We start from the raw sequence: 21,638 nt of genomic DNA on the forward strand, positions 1-21,638 counted from the left end.
AGTGGTTTGAGTGGAAACCGCACCTCCATTTTTTTCAAGTGCAGGTTGTGAATGCTTTTCAAGATCAAGTTGGCTCTGCAGTTATCCTCCTTGAGTTGGAGCCTATTGCTTTTTTTTCACGAAGGCTTCTTTCAAAATAGAAAGAATTCCTCCGAGAATGGTGTTTTCTGATGAAGAAAAGTTTCTCTAATGAAATCAACAGTTGCTATAGTACTATCATGTTATACTACTATTGCTCTGTACGATTATTTCCACTTACTGATTTTAATTTTTAATAGAGATGTTGCCAATGTGGAGTGCATGTGGAGAAAAAAACTGCAAACAAAACACACGAAAAGAATGAAGGCAGAAAATGTGCTGAAAATTCCCATGTGTGGAAACTCCCCTTTCATCTCCACATATGCATCTCCAGCCCTCGGATTCAGTGAGCGCTCACAGGAGCACAGCTCCTGAACTTTTTTGAGAGTTTCACCTCCTCCTTCTGAGAGTTCCACCTCCTTGTCCATTGAATAGTAGGTGCAGCTGCATAACAATCCCTGGATGAGCTCCACCACCTATTTTTCTACAAAATGACCCCCGAGCATCTCTATTTATAGTAGCAAAGAGAGTCCTTGGCACATGAAACGAGCTTCAGTGTCTTGTGGATTGAAAGTAAGTATCTTGTGTTTTAGTGTGCTGTGCTTGGGCAGGAGAGATCTGTCTAGATTCAAATCCTTTGGCTGATGCTCATAATGACCCTTGGCAAAATCAACCTCAGTCTCAACTTACCTAGTGAAAAGTAATGTGCTTTTGGTAATGTGCTTTGTATATTGAAAATGTCTATATGAATGTTTAATAAACAAGCGTTTTAATAAAACGTGGCATTTTTTATTTCAGTTATTCTCTGATTGTTTCTGGCAGTCTGATCAGTGCAAAATAAATAATCAATGCATGCCTCCTGGTTCATGAAAAGCATCCCCCCCCCCCTCTGAACAATAAGCTGTTTGTCTGGGTTCTTTATTCTAAGAAACTGGTTTTCCACAAAGTTCAGCATGTATTGAGATCACTGTATTTAATTCCACTAGTTAAACAATCAATTGTAATTGCAGAGTTAAAAATAAGACAGCTAACTGAAACAAGATGCAATCGCTTTGCAGACCCAGAGATAAGCTGGAGGCTGCTGAGAGATTAATTTCCCTGCATCTGAAGCCCTTTAGATCAGCCCTTTGTGAAGAATAGCTGTACTCAGTGTTCCCTCTAAGCTGAGTTAGCATGAGCTAGCTCACAGATTCCCTCTAAACAGTGTTCCCTCTAAGCTGAGTTAGCATGAGCTAGCTCACAGATTCCCTCTAAACAGTGTTCCTTCTAAGCTGAGTTAGCATGAGCTAGCTCACAGATTTTTAGCCTCCACAAACATTATACTTTGTGAACTACTGACATTAAAGTCGCTCACAAGACTCTGCAGATTAGAGGGAACGTTGCTCAGGAGTGTTCTTCACCGAATGGACAGAAGCATTACCATCTCTTGATGTGCAGGAGTCAGTATAAAACCTGGCAACACTAGGGGATGGCAATTCTCCCACAGGGCTCCCGTACCTTTAACAGATGTGTGGACTAAAGCAGAGGGAATTTCAACAGGTGCAATGCTTCTCACCCCTGCAGGAGAAACTGCACTGGCCAAACTTAATTCGTTAAAGGTACAAGCAGCCCACATTGGCTTTAGTTACCATTTTTCCTATCAAATTGCAACCAATTTATGGTGACTCTGCATAGCAACCTAGTATCCTTGGTGGTCTCCCATCCCCAAACTAAGCAGAGCTGACCTTGCTTAGCTTTCAAGATCTAATGTGATCGGACTATCCTGAAGAAGATGAAGATATTGGATTTATATCCCGCCCTCCACTCCGAAGAGTCTCAGAGTGGCTCACAATCTCCTTTACCTTCCTCCTCCACAACAGACACTCTATGAGGTAGATGAAGATATTGGATTTATATCCCGCCCTCCACTCCGAAGAGTCTCAGACGGGCTCACAATCTCCTTTACCTTCCTCCTCCACAACAGACACCCTGTGAGGTAGATGAAGATATTGGATTTATATCCCGCCCTCCACTCCGAAGAGTCTCAGAGCGACTCACAATCTCCTTTCCCTTCCTCCCCCACAACAGACACCCTGTGAGGTGGGTGGGGCTGGAGAGGGCTCTCCCAGCAGCTGCCCTTTCAAGGACAACCTCTGCCAGAGCTATGGCTGACCCAAGGCCATTCCAGCAGGTGCAAGTGGAGGAGTGGGGAATCAAACCCGGTTCTCCCAGATAAGAGTCTGCACACTTAACCACTACACCAAACTGGCTATCCAGATCATGATTTAGTTACTCTACCATCAGTTATGTTTTATTTATTTATTTATTTATTTAATTGGATTTATATCCCGCCCTCCTTGCCAAAGCAAGCTCAGGGCAGCTATGTTAAGAATATAGCTTTCATCCCACACACAGCTGAATTGATTCCCTTCTCCAACATCTGGTACAATTTACCCATGATGTGATATCATATTGTGTTTCTTTGCAAGCAGCTGCCAACAGTGCAAGAGAGGGGAATACACACTGTCATGGTATCAGTTCTTAGGGAAATTATCTTAGGTGCTATAGCCTTTCTTATGGTACCAGCAAATCATTTGTTCAAAGCAGGATCAGATCTTCACTCAGCCAGAAAGCACTCTAGGTGACCTTGAGCCTATCCCTCTTGCAGCCTGTGTACCTAACAGTTGCTGTGAGGATAAAATGGGGAACCCTGAGATCTAATGAGAGAAAATGAGACAAAAATAGAATTTTTTACAAAACATAGTTAATTTCTTTGGTGACAGCCATGTGTTTTATGTAATACAAAGTCATGTCTTTGGTGCGACATTAGAGGGCAAATGCTACTTTCATGACTAATGCCCCTTGTTATACAAATGCTTCCAGGACACTTAAAGGATGCCTGCAAATTCAACCTTGGGCAAAACCAGCACAAGACCAGTTTCTCCAAAGAGTGCCATGTCCTCTGTTCTGCTAGAAATGAGAGACCAAACAGTATGGCAGTGGTTATAATAGAGTGTGCTAGAATCATTTTCCTCCAAAAATGGAGAGAATTTCCAGACCAGACCAGTAGCACACAGGGGTAAAAGAGCAGTAAGCACAGAACTGTGCATACAATGATCTGAATGCATATCCTCTATTCCCAAATACCCTTTGTATATGCTGTGTCCTTCTCCCTGGATGTAATATGGATGAGAAACTAGAAGGCTTTTCTCCCTTTTCAGCAGGGTAAGACATAAGCAGCCATATTATACTGAATCAGAACAATGGCCCATCTAGTCCAGAACCATCTTGGCGAAAGACTACAATTCTTCAGAGAGTGAGGATTCTCTGAATGAAGGTAGCCAGAGATTGTCCTTGAGACTTTATGTTGTAGCTCTGCCATTGAGCTACAGTTACCAATGCCAGTAGCAATCAGTGTTCTGGCACTTCTGCCGCTTTGCTTAGACATGGGTCCAGAAGTGTAGCAGCTTCCCATTCTGGTAGAGAGATCCAGCAGTTTTTGGAAATGTTGCTATCACTGCAGGCCGTAACTGAATCGAGTGTGAGGACCTCGAGCTAGGAAAGTGGCTCCATGTGAGATGAGGCATGTCCAGATCTGGAATGGAGATGCAACAAAATGAGGGTTCTTCATAACCATGCCAAATTGTCTTCAGTTTTTCCCAGCCCTTCCTTACAACACCAGTCCCTTTCAATCATCCTTAATCCTATCTCTTCACCCACTTATGTCATCTCCCAGACTCTCAAAACTGCCATTTGACCTGGCAGTATTCTCCTCCACTGACCTGTATGGGAGACTTTTCTAAAATGATGCCACCCCATCCCATTTTCCTTTGGTTAATGGGGTGTGCCTCCATCTAGAATGACGGCACTGTGGATACTAGCCCTGGCCTCATCCAGCTATGCCTTTGAATATCTGTAGATAAAAGATAAGCAGAAAATGATCCTCAAGGGATAGACTTGGTGCTCATCAGGGCAAACAGACGTTATATTTGGATCCACTGGATCCATTCCAGTCCGGCTTTCAGCCAGGTCATGGGATGGAGATGGTTCTGGTCGCCTTCATGGATGACCTCTTACGACATCTGGATCGGGGCGGCTCAGCAGTGCTGTTATTATTAAATCTGTCAGCCACATTTGATATGGTTGACCATTAGCTACAGTCTAGCCGCATCGCCGACATGGGGATGCAGGGGTCTGCCTTGCAGTGGCTGGCCTCTTTTCTCCAAGGTCGGGGACAAAGGGTGGGGATAGGGGAAGAATCATCCTGGAGGCACCCGCCTATATGTGGTGTGCTACAAGGGGCAGTTCTGTCCCCGATGTTATTTAACGTCTATATCTGCCCCGTTGCCCAGATTGTCAGGAGGTATGGGCTGGGATGCCATCAATATGCAGTTGACACTCAGCTCTGTCTATCGATGGGTGGCCAGTTCGACTGTGCCCCGGACAACCTGGACCTGGCACTACAAGCTGTGGCATCTTGGCTCAGAGTGAGTCGATTGAAGTTGAATCCGACGAAGACGGAGGTTCTCTGTCTAAGTCGGGGTGGCCCAGGAAGGGAGATCCCTTTGCCAGCTCTTGACGGGGTGCCACTGATACCGGTCCCTAAGGTCAAGAGTCTGGGAGTGCTCCTGGAGTCCTCTTTGGCTATGGAGGCCCAGGTAGCAGCCTCTACCAAATCTGCCTTTTTCATCTTCGGTGGGTACGGCAGCTGGCCCCTTTTCTGGAGCGTGACAACATAGCAATGGTGATCCATGCTACGATCATCTCGAGAATCGACCACTGTAATGCTCTGTACATGGGGCTGCCCTTGACCCTGACTCGGAAACTACAGCTAGTGCAGAACACTGCAGCACTGTTGTTAATGGGGCTTCCTTGATGGGAGCACGTTCAACCAGTGCTGAAAGAGCTGCACTGGCTACCTATTGCGTTCCGAGTCCATTTCAAGGTGCTGGTATTGACCTTTAAAACCCTGTATGGTTGAGGGCCAGCCTATCTACAGGACCGTCTTTCTCCATATGTTCCCCAGAGAGCACTGCATTCAGGGACACAAAACGTTATTTATCTCCGGACCAAGGGAGGCCAGATTATGTTCTTCATGGGCTAGGGCCTTCTCAGTGGCAGCACCAACAATGTGGAATGCCCTCCCCGCAGAGGCCATAAGGGTCCTGCAGGATCTCTCCCAATTCCACGAGGCCAGTAAAACTGAATTATTTTGGCAGGCCTTTAATATCTAAATGGGAGAGGACTGCCACCCTACACTGCTGAGAGACACCACTCATGAGGAATTATGATCACCATAGGATCACTGTTAGAAGAAAGGAAGTTATGATCCTGCCTATACTGAAGTTTTGAGTAGCACCATAAAATGTATTTTAATTGTTATTTTATTGTTTTACATTTTAACCTTAAAATTGTTTTTAAAATTGACCGTTAGCCGCCCTGAGTCCACTTGTGGAGAGAGCGGGATAGAAAACTAAAGTAATAAATAAATAAATAAATTCAAACTGGAATAAGACTGATGGGACTGGAGAAACAACCCACAAGGCGTTGGGAGTTTTTAAAAAGAAAAGGCAAAGCATCACACTGAGCCAGACCAATAAGTCATTGACCTAACTTCCAGCTCAGCAGAACAAGAACCTTTTTCGCACACAGCTCACCTCGGAGTCACGTCCCTCTTCACTGCGCAGCGTCTGGTCGGATTTCCCACCATCTGCGCTGGAGCAGCAGGAAGAGTCGCTGCTTCTGCGTCGCAAACGGAAATCGCTAAAACCCAGTTTCTGTTTGCAAGGCAGAAGCCGCGGCTCTTCCCGCTCCTCCGGCGCAGATGGTGGGAAATCCGACCAGACGCTGCGCGGTGAAGAGGGACGTGACTCCGAGGTGAGCTGTGTGCGAAATCGGTTAAGATTAGAGACAGAGGTTGTCCTACTCAATGATGGGCTTCTTACCAAGTAGAACACGAAGACCATATATGCAAGTAGCGCCAATCCTGTGAGAATGTAGAATGCCACATTTTGCAGATCCATTATAGTTGTCACCACGAAGTAAAGGTTGACTGCACAAATCAGTCCAGTGATGAGGATCATCACAATCTTCCCTAGGCTAAGGAGAGAGGAATAAGATTATGGAGAAAAGGGATCCAAGACACAGGGCATGACTACTGAGCCTGCTTCGGCGGGGAGGGCGGAATATAAATCAAATAAATAAATAAATAAAATGGAATAGCCCCTCTCAGAATCCAACAGCTATCACGCTCCAAATTTGTCACATGACATGTGAACACTTGGCACTTAAAGACCACAAAGGGCACATAGATGAAGATTATGGAAACTTCTAATAGATCCTTTGCTTACACTCCTTCCCAAGCATTTTGCTTTCAGCCAGATTTGTTTCCAGTGGCCAAGTTAGAGGAGAAGAAGAAGAAGAAGAAGACTGCAGATTTATACCCCGCCCTTCTCTCTGAATCAGAGACTATGGCTGACCCAAGGCCATGCTAGCAGGTGCAAGTGAAGGAGTGGAGAATCAAACCCAGTTCTCCCAGATAAGAGTCTGCACACTTAACCACTACACCAAACTGGCTCTCGGGGGAAATGGCTGTAGGGAGGTAAGCTTCAGCCAAAGAGATGGTTGAACATCACCCTACTTGCGTGCCCCTTTTGTACTTTCAGCTGGAACATCACCCTACTTGTGTGCCCCTTTTGTACTTTCAACTGGACTCCAAGGCCCTGTTTTATGTGGCATAAGGGCAGATCTGGATTGAAAGCTTCAGATATGCTACCAATAAATCTTGTTTGTATCTGTGGTTTAGATATGTTAACTCTTGGTTATAATGGGAGAACAAAACTCAACTTCCAGCAGTTTCTGTCATTTAGAATGGTACCCAGAAGCAGGTAAGTAACCACAAGTGGCGGATTGTGATGCACTCGAGAGAGAACCGAAGTGCTCAGGGATAGATTTGGAATAGTGCATAGATGGGGATAGTGCGTGGAAGGCAGGAAAGGACATGGGTACAAACAAGAGGCACGACTCTGTTGCATACATCCAGAATTTAACTGTCTGAGAAGCTACACTTTCCATTTTAAGAAAATGGAAGATTCTAGCCTTCATATGTTATAATAGATTAGAAAAACATGAGGAAAGTTATGTGTTAAAGACTCCAAAACAGGTTCTGAATATTGAACAAGGCTTCCAGTAATCAGAAAACAGCACTTCCGTGAATGACACAGTTCCCCACTATGAGAACCAGTCCCTGGGTCTCAGTACGTTCAGGCTCTAGACTCAAGATCTGCAAATTTCCTTTCCCTCCACATGCTGTAATTAGAATGACTCCTGCATATTTGCTTTATTTATTCTAACAGGATTAGCACTTTGTTTTAATAACATTTGGACACAACCAGAATAACTGTTGCTATAGGGGAACATGGGAAATATTTTGATATATAGCAGAATAAGCGAAGATGGATAGGACGAAGCAGAGAGTTTCCTTGATAGGATGATCAGAGAAGGGAAATGGGCTCGGTTGCGGGTTCAGTAACACTGAGGTACCCGCAGTAAAACGCATTACTTGTACCAAGAAGCTTTCAAATTATTAACTGCTGCATTCTTTGTAGACATTTTTGGAAATGCTGTACATCGCGGCATCTCCATGTTGTGCTACTTACATGCCATTGGTGAAGTCCTGCATGAGGGGTTGCATACTGGTGAACGTGAGAACAGGTATGACTGCAAAAGGTAGCTGGAAATAAGGGGGTAAAATGGGTTCAGTATATTTTAAAGGATCTCAAGTTTCCTTACTGCCCCAGAAATTTCCAAAATACTTACTAAGAAATCACTGGCTATTAGGGAATTCTCACTTCTTTGAGACCTGGGCATGCTGACTCATACATTACAGAGTACATAGGCTGGGTGTGGGGTTCAAATCCTGCATTGGCCAGACCCAATGTGCGTACTCCGTAATGTGTGAACCAGCAGATTTGTACCTGAGGACCCCAATCGCCTCTTGTCCACCCCACTGCACCTACTGATGCTTCGCTTGTGGGACAGTATTGGAGTAGTCCCTCTGCAATCCCTGCTCCCAGAATGGCAGATGAGTTTGGTTGATTCAGGTGAGTTTTATTTTTTCCTGAATACATTTAAATAACTGCAAATGAAAAAAAATCCTTGAAATTTAAGTAGCATGGAGACTTTCTCTGACCACGTACTGTAGTTTTCTCCGTTGAGCCTCTTAATTAGGAAGCCGGAGACTTGCACGCTGGACTGTAAGCCAAGCCAGCTGGCGGCTTGGAGAATGCATTTAAAGTTGCTTTCTTTCCACCTCTCCCTTCCTCCCCCCTCCCCTCCCTTCCTTCCTCCCTTCCTGTGGCTCCCAAACATCTGATGTTCAGATTTCATTTCCTCTGGGAGAAGCGGCAGTCAGTCCCACCAGTCTCCTAACCCAGTAGGAGAAAAAGGCAAGCCCAGCCCATTTAGAGCGGAGTGTCAGGAAGGAGGCCGTATGGGGTGGGACCACGTGAGGCTCGTGTGTCCTGGAATCAGTAAAGCTCCTGAACGGGGATATGGGCAGGGACCTTACAAGGATGCTCTGCAGTGCGTTGAGAAAGTCATTCAGGCCCGTCAGGTTTGCTACGCCCTTGAAAGCAGCGACAAAAACAGTGGGAATGATGGCACAGGAGCGAGTGAAGACCACCCGGGTGAAACGGGACCAGCGTAGTTTCAAGAAGCCCTGATAGCAGATAAAAAAAGCTGTTGTTAGAATCACAGAAGTCAAGTGTCCCCTTTATGGAAGCAAGTTATTTATCAATTCTCCTCCTCCCTGTGCCTCACATTCCCCCCACTTCAAGTTTTATGAAGAGCCCATAGAAGGAACAAGACCTTCAAGTACATTCCATCAGGATGGACCACAGATGTCTTGCTAGGGGCTGCCATCTAGTGGTCCTTTAAGCCTCTGCAAAAATGTGAAATCTAGAAATACTAAAGAATGAGAAAGGGACAGCAAAATGGCCAGCCGTTGCATGGCTGGGATGAGAGAACCCATCAGCAGAATTAGAAACAGGTCTACAATAGGAAGGCTTGGCAATAGAGTCAGGAGCAAGGGCAAAGTAATTCCTCTCCCCCTTAAAATCCAGTTCTTCTTCCAGCTATCGATAATATCATGATGGGGCCATTTGCAACGACTCCAGGCCTGTAAAGGTTAAGGTAGTCCCCTGTGTAGGCTTGCCAATCCCCAGATCCCAGCGGGGGTTCTTCCGCTTTCCCAGGCTGCTTCCCGCCCTCAGTCAGCTGGCCGGCGGGAGGAAGCCCCGCCCCCAGAGGACCATGTGCCTTTGGAGGCTTCAGTCTCGGATTGAAAGGCTTCCTCTTGGGATGGTGTGTCTGTGTTGCTGTGAAGAAGTTGGCAGCAACTCGTGAGTAGAGACGCCAATCCGTCGCTTCAGTCGCCAGAAACGGGGTGGTGGGGGGGAGGGAAATGTCTGCTGAGCACTTCATTATTCCCTATGTGGAGATCAATTCTCATAGCGTATAATGGGGAATTGATCTGGAGGTTTCAGTGGCTCTGGGGGAGCTTTTTTTTGAGGTAGAGGCACCAAAATTTCAGTATAGTATCTAGTGCCTCTCCCAAAGTCCCCCCCCCCAAGTTTCAAAACGATTGGACCAGGGGGTCCAATTCTATGAAAAAGAAGGTGCCCCTATCCTTCATTATTTCCTATGGAAGGAAGACATTTAAAAAGGTGTGCTGTCCCTTTAAATGTGATGGCCAGAACTCCCTTGGAGTTCAATTATGCTTGTCACACCCTTGTTCCTGGCTCCACCCCAATGTCTCCTGGTTCCACTCCCAATGTCTCCTGGCTCCACCCCCAAAGTCCCCAGATTCTTGAATTGGACTTGGCAACCCTACCCTTGTGCAAGCACCGAGTTGTTACCAACCCATGGGGTGACATCACCTCATGATGTTTTCTAGGCAGACTTTTTACAGGGTGGTTTGCCATTGCCTTCCCCCGTCATCTACACTTCCCCCCCAGCAAGCTGGGTACTCCAGGCCTGTAGAATCCCCCATCTCCCTTTCCTGAAGTGGAAGATGGCAGTCACTCCAGCACAACTTCCTCTCCTCCACAGACATACTGGAGAAGAAGAGAACTTTACTCCCAGTATGCCTTGAATTTATTTCTACTACTAGCAGGGATTCAATGTTTTAAAAGCAATGGAGTTCCAGTGCAGTTAGCTATAATCCTTTTACGGATTATGCATCCCTGCCCCCCATTTCATTACTGGATCATTATGCCCAGGATGCCACCACTATTTTGTAATGACCAAAAGAGAAAGGAAGAAGAAGAAGAAGAAGAAGAAGAAGAAGAAGAAGAAGAAGAAGAAGAAGAAGAAGAAGAAGAAGAAGAAGAAGAAGAAGAAGAAGAAGAAGAAGAAGAAGAAGAAGAAGAAGAAGAAGAAGAAGAAGAAGAAGAAGAAGAAGAAGAAGAAGAAGAAGAAGAAGAAGAAGAAGAAGATATTGGATTTAGTGGAGAGCCAGTTTGGTGTAGTGGTTAAGTGTGTGGACTCTTATCTGGGAGAACCGAGTTTGATTCCCCACTCCTCCACTTGCACCTGCTGGAATGGCCTTGGGTCAGCCATAGCTCTGGCAGAGGTTGTCCTTGAAAGGGCAGCTGCTGGGAGAGCCCTCTCCAGCCCCACCCACCTCACAGGGTCTCTGTTGTGGGGGAGGAAGGTAAAGGAGATTGTGAGCCGCTCTGAGACTCTTCGGAGTGGAGGGCGGGATATAAATCCAATTTCTTCTTCTTCTATCCTGCCCTCCACTCCGAAGAGTCTCAGAGTGGCTCACAATCTCCTTTACCTTCCTCCCCCACAACAGACACCCTGTGAGGTGGGTGGGGCTGGAGAGGGCTTTCACAGCAGCTGCCCTTTCAAGGACAACCTCTGCCAGAGCTATGGCTGACCCAAGGCCATGCTAGCAGGTGCAAGTGGAGGAGTGGGGAATCAAACCCGGTTCTCCCAGATAAGAGTCCACACACTTCACCACTACACCACACTGGCTTTATGGTGGTTCAGATCATTCATCACAAAGGGAAGCAGGATTCTCGAAGGAAGACTGCATATGAAGACTTCACATGCAGCAAGTATGGGCGTGTAGTTAGGACAGCCGGCTACTGGATGTCAACAGTACAATAGTAGAAAGTGTGTCTGTGCACACACAATGCATAGAAGCTCTTGTACTCAATTGTATTAGTTATGCTGCCTTCTGCCCATATTGTTCCCTATTGTTGATTTTTCTGTCATTATATTTGCCATTTGCTCTTGATCTGTTTCGGTAGGTTGAACTGCTTAAGAATTTTTAGCGGCTTATTCTAATGGTGTTTAGGACATAACAGATCTTATCTTTAAAAAATATTGTTTATTGTTTTATTTATATGGAATCCAGCTTGGGAGCATTCTGCTAGAAGTTCGAGGCGCAAATGTTTTTAATGAATTTAATTCACGATAAAATGCAATGAATACATAAATAAAATTTTAAAACCCAAACTGATCTCCTCTCAGCTGATTATAATGCAAAATGAAAGCTGCAGTTTGTACTGAAACCTTACTGTGCTTTGTAAATAGCAGCAGTAATTTTTTTGAAACAACTGTCAAATGTTAAGGCCTTTTTGAATGGTATGGTAACTGGTAAAAAGCCATAAGTGGTAAATGCCATAAATTATTGGTTGTGGTTCAGAATTTCTCAGCACATGCACTGGTCCTCAGTTTGTAAAAAATAATTGCTTTAGCTAACAGTGTGCACTGATGTAGGCAACAGAAGACGGAGGGTCAATTACTTAGCAGACAGGTTGCAGGATAAAATCCAAGTGAGTCATCTTGGCTCAAGTTAAACCCCTGGATCCACCATTCAAATAGTTCCCTAGTGAAACAAAACTACTGCATTATTTTAGTCGGGTGAGTAGTGGAAGTTTGGGAGATTAACAAAGATACTTTATTAGTTACTTTGAATTTTAGATCTTTATACTCAAATATCCCTCATAATGAGGCCCACGTAGCTACAGAGAAAATCTTCGAGTCCAGAGGACATCACATTCCACCTACTTATTATTAGAACTGATTTTGGAGAAAAATTATTTCAGATTTGGATCTTCCTTTTTTCTTTTTTTTTACCGGATTTGTGGGATTGTGAGGGGCAGTACCATAGCCTCCAGTTTGGCTAATTTATTCATGGATTCTTTTGAACGACAGTTTATTCTTTTGGACTTTAATCCTTTTGTGAAATATATTTTATTTTACGAGCATTATATTGACAATATTTTTGTCTTTCAGAACCTAACATTATTAATGAATTCAAAGCACGGATTAATTCTATACATATTTGAATCAAATGTGATTTGCCCCCTGGCCCACTGATGGACCTCTTGGTGACACCTGGGTTTTTTGGCCACTGTGTGACACAGAGTGTTGGGTTGGATGGGCCATTGGCCTGATTCAACATGGCTTCTCTTATGTTCTTATGCATTTTCACAGGGCTTTTTTTGAGCAGGAACGCACAGGAACACAGTTCCAGCTGGCTTGATGTCAGGGGGTGTGGACTAATATGCAAATGAACTCCTGCTGGGCTTTTTCTAGAAAAAAGCTCTGTGTGGAACAATGGTGATACCAGGGGTGTGTGGCCTAATATGCAAATGAGTTCCTGCAGGGCCTTTGCTGCATAAAAAGCCCTGCATTTTCATGATACATCCATTCATATTTTTTTTTTACACAATAGTCTATAAACATGATGCTGGTCATTTAGCTATCAAATTGTTTCACAAACCTACTGATAAGAATTTGGTTTTACATTTTTCCTTGTATCATCCAAATAATCTCAGGACTAATTTACCCTTGGGCCAATTCATCAGGGCTAAAAGAAATTCCACTATGGACTCAGATTTTACTAGAGAACCCCAAGATTTGGAAACACAATTTATTAACAGGGGATATCATAGGAACATCATCCTTGAGGCAAATGGAAGGTGGAAGGCAAAAACAGGACTCAACTTCTGCAGTATAAAGACCAGGATTAAATTAATAAAATTACTTGTGCCTTCCTATTTTCCAGCTTATCATATGGCATTAATAGAATTAATAGAAAACACTGGCATATTGTTTCCCATCTCCCAGGGTGTCATATTTTACCAAATATTGGGCTTAGAAGAGGTAGAAATCTTAAAAATATTCTGGTTAGAGCAGATACTTGGAGCAATAGAATGGGCATGGAAATAGGAATGAAAGGGAACTGCTGTTGCAGACATTGCAAGGCCTATAAATACATGTTAGAAGGAAATAGGTTTTCAGAAATCTTCAAAAATATTACGATTAATTCTTCCTTCTTTGCTTCATGCTCCACCAAATGTGGTTTACTTAATAGTTTGTCATTGTGAAGTTTTATATGTGGGAATAACTACGTGTTCTATTCGTACGTGTGTATAGATTTTGCAATCAAATTCAAGAAGTCACCACGGTGGAGCATTATTTTAGTGCTGGCCACTCTGCAGAAGATATTGAATTTTGCATTATACATACATATAAGAACGAGCAATACAGAACAGAAAACATCACACAAATTCTTTTGCAGAAGGAGATGGAATTTATTTTTAAATTGAGGACTTTTTCTCTGTATGGATTGAAGCAGTGCCTGGACGTCTCACCTTTTCTATAAAAATAATGATTAATTGTAAAAACAGACTTTGCCTTTTATGACATGTAGCCTGTACCTGTAGATCCTTAGGGCTGTCCACCTTCAATCAGGAATGGGAAAGATTAGTCTTTTGGGAACCCTTCTGTATAGTAAAGAATGAGCAGTCAGCCCTTGTGCTTTTGACAAGATTGACGGGGTAAGAAGTATTTCATGCTGTAAATATGGTTGACTAGACTTTTTTATATCCTCTGCATTGTCTTGTGATATATTTTATTGTTTATAGTTCCAGCAAAAAGCCATTGGTCTTGGCAAGGTAGCATTGAAAAGCGAAGTACACCAGACAAGCATTGTGTTGTATTGGCTTGAATAAACTATCTTTGTCCATGCCCATACCTGAGAAATATAAAACCATTTGGACTTGATAATTATGGACTAACAGATGACTTTTTTACAGAGCTCCTTGGAATTGTGGTTTGGAAAAAGGCATTTTAAATGTCCATTAAGTATAATTTGACAGCTCATGGGGTGTTGCTTAATATGCAAACGAGCTCCTGCTGGGCTTTTTCTACAAATAAGCCCTGCTAAACATAATATTGTGATTTTTGTATTGTTCAAACCACTGATGGCTTTCTCTTGGCTGAGTGTTTATTTTTGGAGGCTTTTGCAATGGGAGCTCCATTATTTCTTCTTTAACATTTAAAACATAGACATGTAGGCTTCCCAACCCCCACCCCCCCACCCCCCACCCCGCTTTGGCGGGAGACTTCTGGGTTCGCAGCTTCATCCCCCGGTCTCCAGAAATCAGGAAGCGGGGGGGTGGAGGGGGGGGGAGAACATACCTGTAGGGTTCATGTTGGTGTAGAGCTCCTGAGCAGTTTGTAAAATGTCTGCCCCTTTAAGGCTGGGCAGGAAGGAGGAAACAGGAAGGGCTTCGGAGAATGGCCCCTCCCTTTCTTTGCTTTCGTTTTCACAGCAGGCAGAGGGAAGAAGACCAAGTAAGTATTTGCGTGTGTAAGAGAGGGAGGGGGCAGGGAGGGGGGATTCCCTGGTATGGAGGCCCTCCCCCCCCTTTAGAAAGCGTGGGGGGGAGGGAAATGTCTACTAGGCACTCTATTATTCCCTATGGAGAACAATTCACATAGGGAATAATAGGGAATTGATCCGTGGGTATTGGGGGCTCTGGGGGGCTATTTTTTGAGGTAGAGGCACCAAATTCTTAGTATAGCATCTAGTGCCTCTCCCCAAAATACCCCCCAAGTTCCAAAACGATTGGACCAGAGGGTCCAATTCTATGAGCCCCAAAAGATGGTGCCCCTATCCTTAATTATTTCCTATGGAAGAAAGGCATTTAAAAAGGTGAGCTGTCCCTTTAAATGTGATGGCCAGAACTCCCTTGGAGTTCAATTATGCTTGTCACATCCTTGTTCCTGGCTCCACCCCCAAAGTCTCCTGGCTCCGCCCCCAAAGCCCCCAGATTTTTCTTTAATTGGACTTGGCAACCCTATAGACATGTCTCAGTGGTTTAATTGTAGGCACCTCAAAGCCAATCTGTTACCATAGGAAAACCAAGATACAAATTATGTAAATAAATAATTTGCACGATATGTTCTTATTGCTTATATTAGACTTCAGAACACCTTCTCAAGGACTGCAGTGGGTTGGTGGGAACGATAATTTTAAAAAATAAGCGTGCTGGGAACAATAATTTTAAAATGGCAGGAGTCTTGTTGGGCAAAAGTGAAAAGAACTAGGGATCATGGGAGGGAGCTGTACATGTAAAATCTTCTTTGGTGCTTATGGCTTTAACAGATAAGTGCCATCAAGTTGCAACCAGTTTATGGGAATCTCTCATGGGGTTTTCAAGGCAAGAGATGCTTTCCTCTGCATAGCAGCCATGGTTTCCCTTGGTTAACCCTGCTTATCTTCTGAGCTCTAACAAGAGCAAGGCTAAACTGTAGATAATTTCTTTATATTTTCCTCTGAAAGTTTAAAGGATATATATATATTTTTTTTGTTTAAAGGGTCTAAAATTTCCAGATATCCAAATTTCATAGCACACCCATATTCCTGCACAATGTATTCCTTTCCCAGGATCCAAATGGATCTTTGCTGAAAAACAGAATAACTAGATGCTTTGCTTTATAATAATAATAATAATAATAATAATAATAAATTTTTATTTGTACCCCGCCCTCCCCTGCCGAAGCAGGCTCAGGGCGGCTAACAATACGATGACCAATGGTGCACCAAACAATAAAACAGTTACATTAGAACCATTAAATTAAACATTAATTAACCTTAAAAACCTGTTAAAACAATTAACTAAAACATATTATGACACTATCCTTGACGCTCTTCTAGTTAGTACTGATGGCGGATTTTCTTCGTTGTCGGTATAATTCAGTTATTCATAAAAGCTAATTTAAAAAGGGTGGTCTTGCAGGCCCTGCGGAACTGATCAAGGTTCCGCAGGGCCCGCACCTCCTCTGGAAGTTGGTTCCAGAGATGTGGGGCTGCGGCCGAAAAGGCCCGGGAGCGAGTATTCTGTAGTTTAATTTGTCTTGGCCCAGGGGTAGTCAGTCTACCTATGTACTAGGTATAAATCGATGGTGTGGTCTCATTTGGAGTACTGTGTGCAGTTCTGGTCGCCGCACCTCAAAAAGGATATTATAGCATTGGAGAAAGTCCAGAAAAGGGCAACTAGAATGGTTAAAGGGCTGGAACGCTTTCCCTATGAAGAAAGGTTGAAACGCTTGGGACTCTAGCTTGGAGAAACGTCGACTATGACATGATAGAGGTTTACAAGATAGAGGGTGACATGATAGAGGTTTACAAGATAATGCATGGTATGGAGAAAGTAGAGAAAGAAGTACTTTTCTCCCTTTCTCACAATACAAGAACTCGTGGGCATTCGATGAAATTGCTGTGCAGACAGGTTAAAACGGATAAAAGGAAGTACTTCTTCACCCAAAGGGTGATTAACATGTGGAATTCACTGCCACAGGAGGTGGTGGCAGCCACAAGCATAGCCAGCTTCAAGAGGGGTTTAGATAAAAATATGGAGCAGAGGTCCATCAGTGGCTATTAGCCACAGTGTGTGTGTATATATAAAAAAATTTTTGCCACTGTGTGACACAGAGTGTTGGACTGGATGGGCCATTGGCCTGATCTAACATGGCTTCTCTTATGTTCTTATTCACCAACCTAAAGTGTCTGAGAAATGATAAATTTAACTTTTAAGAAGTAGCATGAGCTTGGGCATAATATTTATGAAATGAAATCTCTTTTTGAGCATCATGCAGAACCATCATATTTTCAAACTTGCCAGAGAATCAGGGAGATCAGAGGGCGAAAGAAATGTCCCTCAGGCACCTAAAAGATCTTGACAATCCTCCATGTAGTTTCTTACCTCCATAACAAACTGCCCTGCGTAAGTCCCTGTCATGGTAGAACTTTGACCAGCTGCAAGGATCCCGATGGCCCAAATGTAGAGAGCAACAGACCCAAAATAGCACCCCAGAATAACTCCCTGGGCAGGAAAAGAAAGAGATAGAAAGTGTTAAGGGTGTCTAAGAGTGTTTTTACAGTTTGTTGATCTCTATCTCTGCATTGGAAACTCACCTTTTACACTACAGAACTGTCTTGCTCACAACTGTCTTGCATCATTGCTTCCTGAAACATCTACATTTGTTTAGGCGAAATGGGTGCCAACTTAGCGGTTGCCTCGTTCTTCTTGAAACTGGCTTTGATCTGCACATTTCTCAAGAGGCGTATCAAATGAATGCTTGTAAAAGTTTTCCTCTCTGTTTTCAGACCCCACTCCCTGTCCCTTTGAAAGCCACACGGTGCCACCAATTTGCATGAGAATTGACAGCACTTGAAATTTTTACATCTCATTGCTTGCCTCATGCCTCAATTTACATTTGTATGGTGATGATTTCTCAGCAATTGTATACATCCCTGTACTAAGCACTGGTATTCTGGCTGCCCTGATCACAGCTCATACTGTGCCATACTCACTTGGATGTATCTCACAAAGTTTAATTTTTGCTCACAATAATCCACATCATAGAAACTGTGAACATTGGAAAGATCTGCAGAATGCAGCAATCAGGCTTCAGGATAAAATGTGATGTCTCAGAACCACATATCTACAGTTCCTGTAACTCAGGGGTGGCCAATGGTAGCTCTCCAGATCTTTTTTGCCTACAACTCCCATCAGCCCCAGCCATTGGCCATGCTGGCTAGGGCTGATGGGAGTTGCAGGCAAAAAACATCTGGAGAGCTACTGTTGGCCAGCCCTGCTGTAACTGACATCAGCAGTCTGTGCATGAGCTACAATGCAGAAGTTTAGCTCTGCAAAATGAGCACAGCAAATCCATAAATGTAAAAAGGAAATTATTAAAGCGGAACAGTGGCAGGTGATTTGAATACTCAATAACTCTGGCTCAGAACTGAATGTAAAAACACTCTAAGTGAGGATGCTCACAGAGGCTATGTTACATGTAGCACCAAAACAGCGAGTCCTGCTACCTATTCCTGGCTTCTTGGGGAAATAATGCATCATTTTATAGGAGCATCTCAGTACAGAACAATAGTTCATCCTTGCTATTTGCCTCATAATAACAATCTAAACAACCTCACTGTTGTAAAATCTTTTATTTCATGATAAAGGGCATTGAATTAGTAAAGTGAAAAGTGTTGGAGAAGCGACAGTTAATGTAATAATAATAATAATAATAATTTTTAATTTATATCCCGCCCTCCCCGCCGAAGCAGGCTCAGGGCGGCTCACATAACATAATATAACATAAATACAGCATTACAGTAAATACAGCTGAAAGAGTATTTTAATCAACTTGTACCCTAGGGGGAGCTGTGGTGCATTCTCTAGTGTTTAGGGCAGGGGTGGCCAAACCTGCCTCATGTAAGAGCCACATAGACCAGGGGTGTCAAATATGCAGCCCAGGGGCCGAATCAGGCCCCCGAGGAACTGGCTGCCATCTGCTTCCTTCTCCTTCACTCTTGCTTCCTTCTACATAACAGCTTGCTTTGCAAGGCTTGCTCAATCACACAGGAGCTACAGAGCAAAACCTCTATTTTCTCCATCAATCAATCAATCAATCAATCAAAAGCCTTTATTGGCATATATCAGATTATAAACAAACAAACAAACAGCTACAGAAATAATAAAACAGTCATATGAAGCTATACATTGGACAATTGATCCTTGATTACCAGACTCAAGAATAAAGCAAACTTTTCAGTTATTTCAGATGACAAATCAGTCAGAAGACGGCAAACCTTTACAACGTCTGAGCAGCCTGTCATATTGAACGGAATTGGATCTAGAAACCTAAGGCGTATAGTATCATATAGGGGACAACAAAGAAGAATATGGGACAATGAGTCAACTTGTTTTAAATTACATATACATAGTCTTAATGAAAGTGGGATTTTTTTATATCTACCATAGGTAACTGCTGATGGGATTGTATTGCATCTAGCAAGGGTAAATGCTCTACGCAATTTTGGAACATGGAGAATTGATAAATAAGAAGGCAGACGACCAATAGTTGGAGAAATTCCAAAATTCAGAGGGGAACAAGATTTGTTCGCAGCACTCATTAGATTTTTGTAATTCATTATCTAAAATTCTGCGTTTAATTACATAGTATGCATTTGTAAGAGGAAGCATGTAAAGAGAATCCATAGACAAACCTAAGGTGATTATTTTCCTGTCTATGCAGGAAATCCATTTGGACGAGGAGGATTCAGACAGCATTTGATATAAATAACTCCCACAGTTGGCGGAATAGTGCACATGTAGCCAATATTTGATTGATATAAGCCATGCTCTAGTTTCTAATGTATTGAGGCCTGTTTCTAGACAAAGGGTGGCATATGAGACACAGCATGGTAGGCCCATGATTTTCTTAGCAAATTTGGACTGAACTCTTTCGATATCAGACCCAAAGGCACTAATCCAAGTTGGAATGCCATACAATAACTGCGGGATTACTTTGGCCTTATAGATTTTTAAAGCCGCTGAAACAAACTGGTTGCCTCTATTAAAGAGAAACCAGGAAATGGCTGATGCAGTAATGGCTGCTAAGTTAACTGCAGATTTACAGTGAAATGTCCAGGACATATTGTAACTAAAATGGAGACCTAGGTATTTAAAAAAACCTGACCTGTTCTATTTCTTTCTCATCTAATAGCCATTTGTGGATTTTACAAGACTTAGCAAAAGCCAGAATCTTTGATTTTTCGTAATGCAGATGCAGTTTGTTTTCTTGAAAAAAACGGAGACATCTATTCAACAGTCATCTAAGCCCAACCCTCGTACGAGAAAGGAGTACTGTGTCATCCGCGTATAGCAAGTTGGGTACGCGTGTAGAGCCCAATTTTGGGGGGTGGCAGTCTACTTCTGTTAGTACAGGAGCCAAATCATTGAGAAATAAATTGAATAAAAAAGGAGCAAGTATGCACCCTTGTTTAACTCCTTTATTGAAGGGAATTTTAGGTGTCAGTTCCCCAGTAGTTGAAGTTTTGATTTGGCAAGTGGTGGAGAAATGTAGTTATGATTAGTTTGAGAAGTCTCTTATCAATGCCCAGTTGATGGAGTTTAATCCATAGTCGTTGTCTATCTACAGAGTCGAATGCCCCTTTAAGGTCCAAAAAAGCTGCATAAAGTTTGGAATTCCCAGGGGCAGTATATTTGTCAGCCAGGTGTGCTAGAGTGATACAATGATCTACAGTAGATTTACTAAACCCAATTTGTTCAGGGCCTAAGACTCTTTGCTGGGACATCCAAGAAGTTAATTTAGTTAATAGATGCTTGGCGTATAGTTTGCCTATAATGGAAAGAAGGCCGATTGACCTGTAATTAGAAGGAATTGTACAGTCACCTTTCCTATAGATCGGGACTACAATTACATTTCGCCAAGCATCAGGAATAAGGCCCGTTTGATTAATCATGATAAAAAGGGAAGCAAGAGGGACAGATCACCATTCTGGATCTAACTTTTAAGAGCTCTGGAGGGAATCAAATCAGGGCTGGGAGCCATTGGCTGAGACTCCTTCCTTGGGGAGGAAGGGGGGGGAGGGATAGCATGCTTTGCCAGGCTCTCTCAATCACACAGCAGAGCTACTGAACCAAGCCTCTCTTGGTTCAGTATTGTCTGATGCTCCTTCCCCTCCTGGCCCCTGGGGAACGAAGTCAAGAGCCAGAGCTCCCTTTGCCCAGTTCCCTGGATCCCATGGGAGAGATACAAAGAAAGCACCTTTCAGACCAAAGAGTGCTAACATTTTAAGCATGTTTTATTTTAAGCTTTTAAAAATACTTTAATTGTGTTTGCCTGTGTCCTTTATAAAGTTTATATCTCCACTACCTAGCATTACATTTTATGACACACATGGCCCAGCAAGGCCTCATTTATGTCACAGCCAGCCCTCATAACAAATGAGTTTGACACCTCTGGTCATAGACTAAATGTCAGATGCTTGAGAACTACAAGGTGACTTCAGAGGAAGAGGCTTGTTTGGGAGTGGCCTGAAAGAGACATCACAGGAAGGGGTAGAGTTTTGCTGCAGAACGTGATATCATCAGAAGGGGTGGAGCTTAGGAACTGACATCACCTGACCTTTGACCAGTCCACAGCGTGTATTGTGATATCCCACATGCATGTATTTCTTTAAACCCTACAACAATCCTATGAAGTAACAGGCTATGCTGAGAGAGGTAGGTCCATTAGCTAGGATTTCCATGTTCAGAGGCAGTGTTCCTCTGAATACCAGCTTTTGGAAAGCAATACATACAGGCTTGCCTTTCAGCATGAAAACTCTATCTAGCTTTCATGAACATATGAAGCTGCCTTATACTGAATCAGACCCTCGGTCCATCAAAGTCAGTATT

General features: G+C 43.3%; 1 protein-coding gene across 1 annotated transcript in view; it reads right to left on the minus strand.

The window, feature by feature from the left end:
* Positions 1-3,202: 3,202 nt before the first annotated feature.
* Positions 3,203-21,638, minus strand: part of SLC11A1 (solute carrier family 11 member 1) — a 46,402-nt gene continuing 27,966 nt past the window's right edge. The window contains exons 11-15 of the mRNA XM_060261448.1: positions 17,130-17,249; positions 8,627-8,776; positions 7,716-7,789; positions 6,003-6,156; positions 3,203-3,652 (exon numbers count right to left, since the gene is read on the minus strand). Of these exons, the coding sequence (XP_060117431.1) occupies positions 3,572-3,652; positions 6,003-6,156; positions 7,716-7,789; positions 8,627-8,776; positions 17,130-17,249 (579 nt within the window). The 3' untranslated portion in view covers positions 3,203-3,571. The remainder of the gene's footprint in view (positions 3,653-6,002; positions 6,157-7,715; positions 7,790-8,626; positions 8,777-17,129; positions 17,250-21,638) is intronic.

This window comes from Heteronotia binoei, chromosome 21 (genome assembly GCF_032191835.1).
Source record: "Heteronotia binoei isolate CCM8104 ecotype False Entrance Well chromosome 21, APGP_CSIRO_Hbin_v1, whole genome shotgun sequence".
In the NCBI taxonomy this organism is placed as follows: domain Eukaryota; kingdom Metazoa; phylum Chordata; class Lepidosauria; order Squamata; family Gekkonidae; genus Heteronotia; species Heteronotia binoei.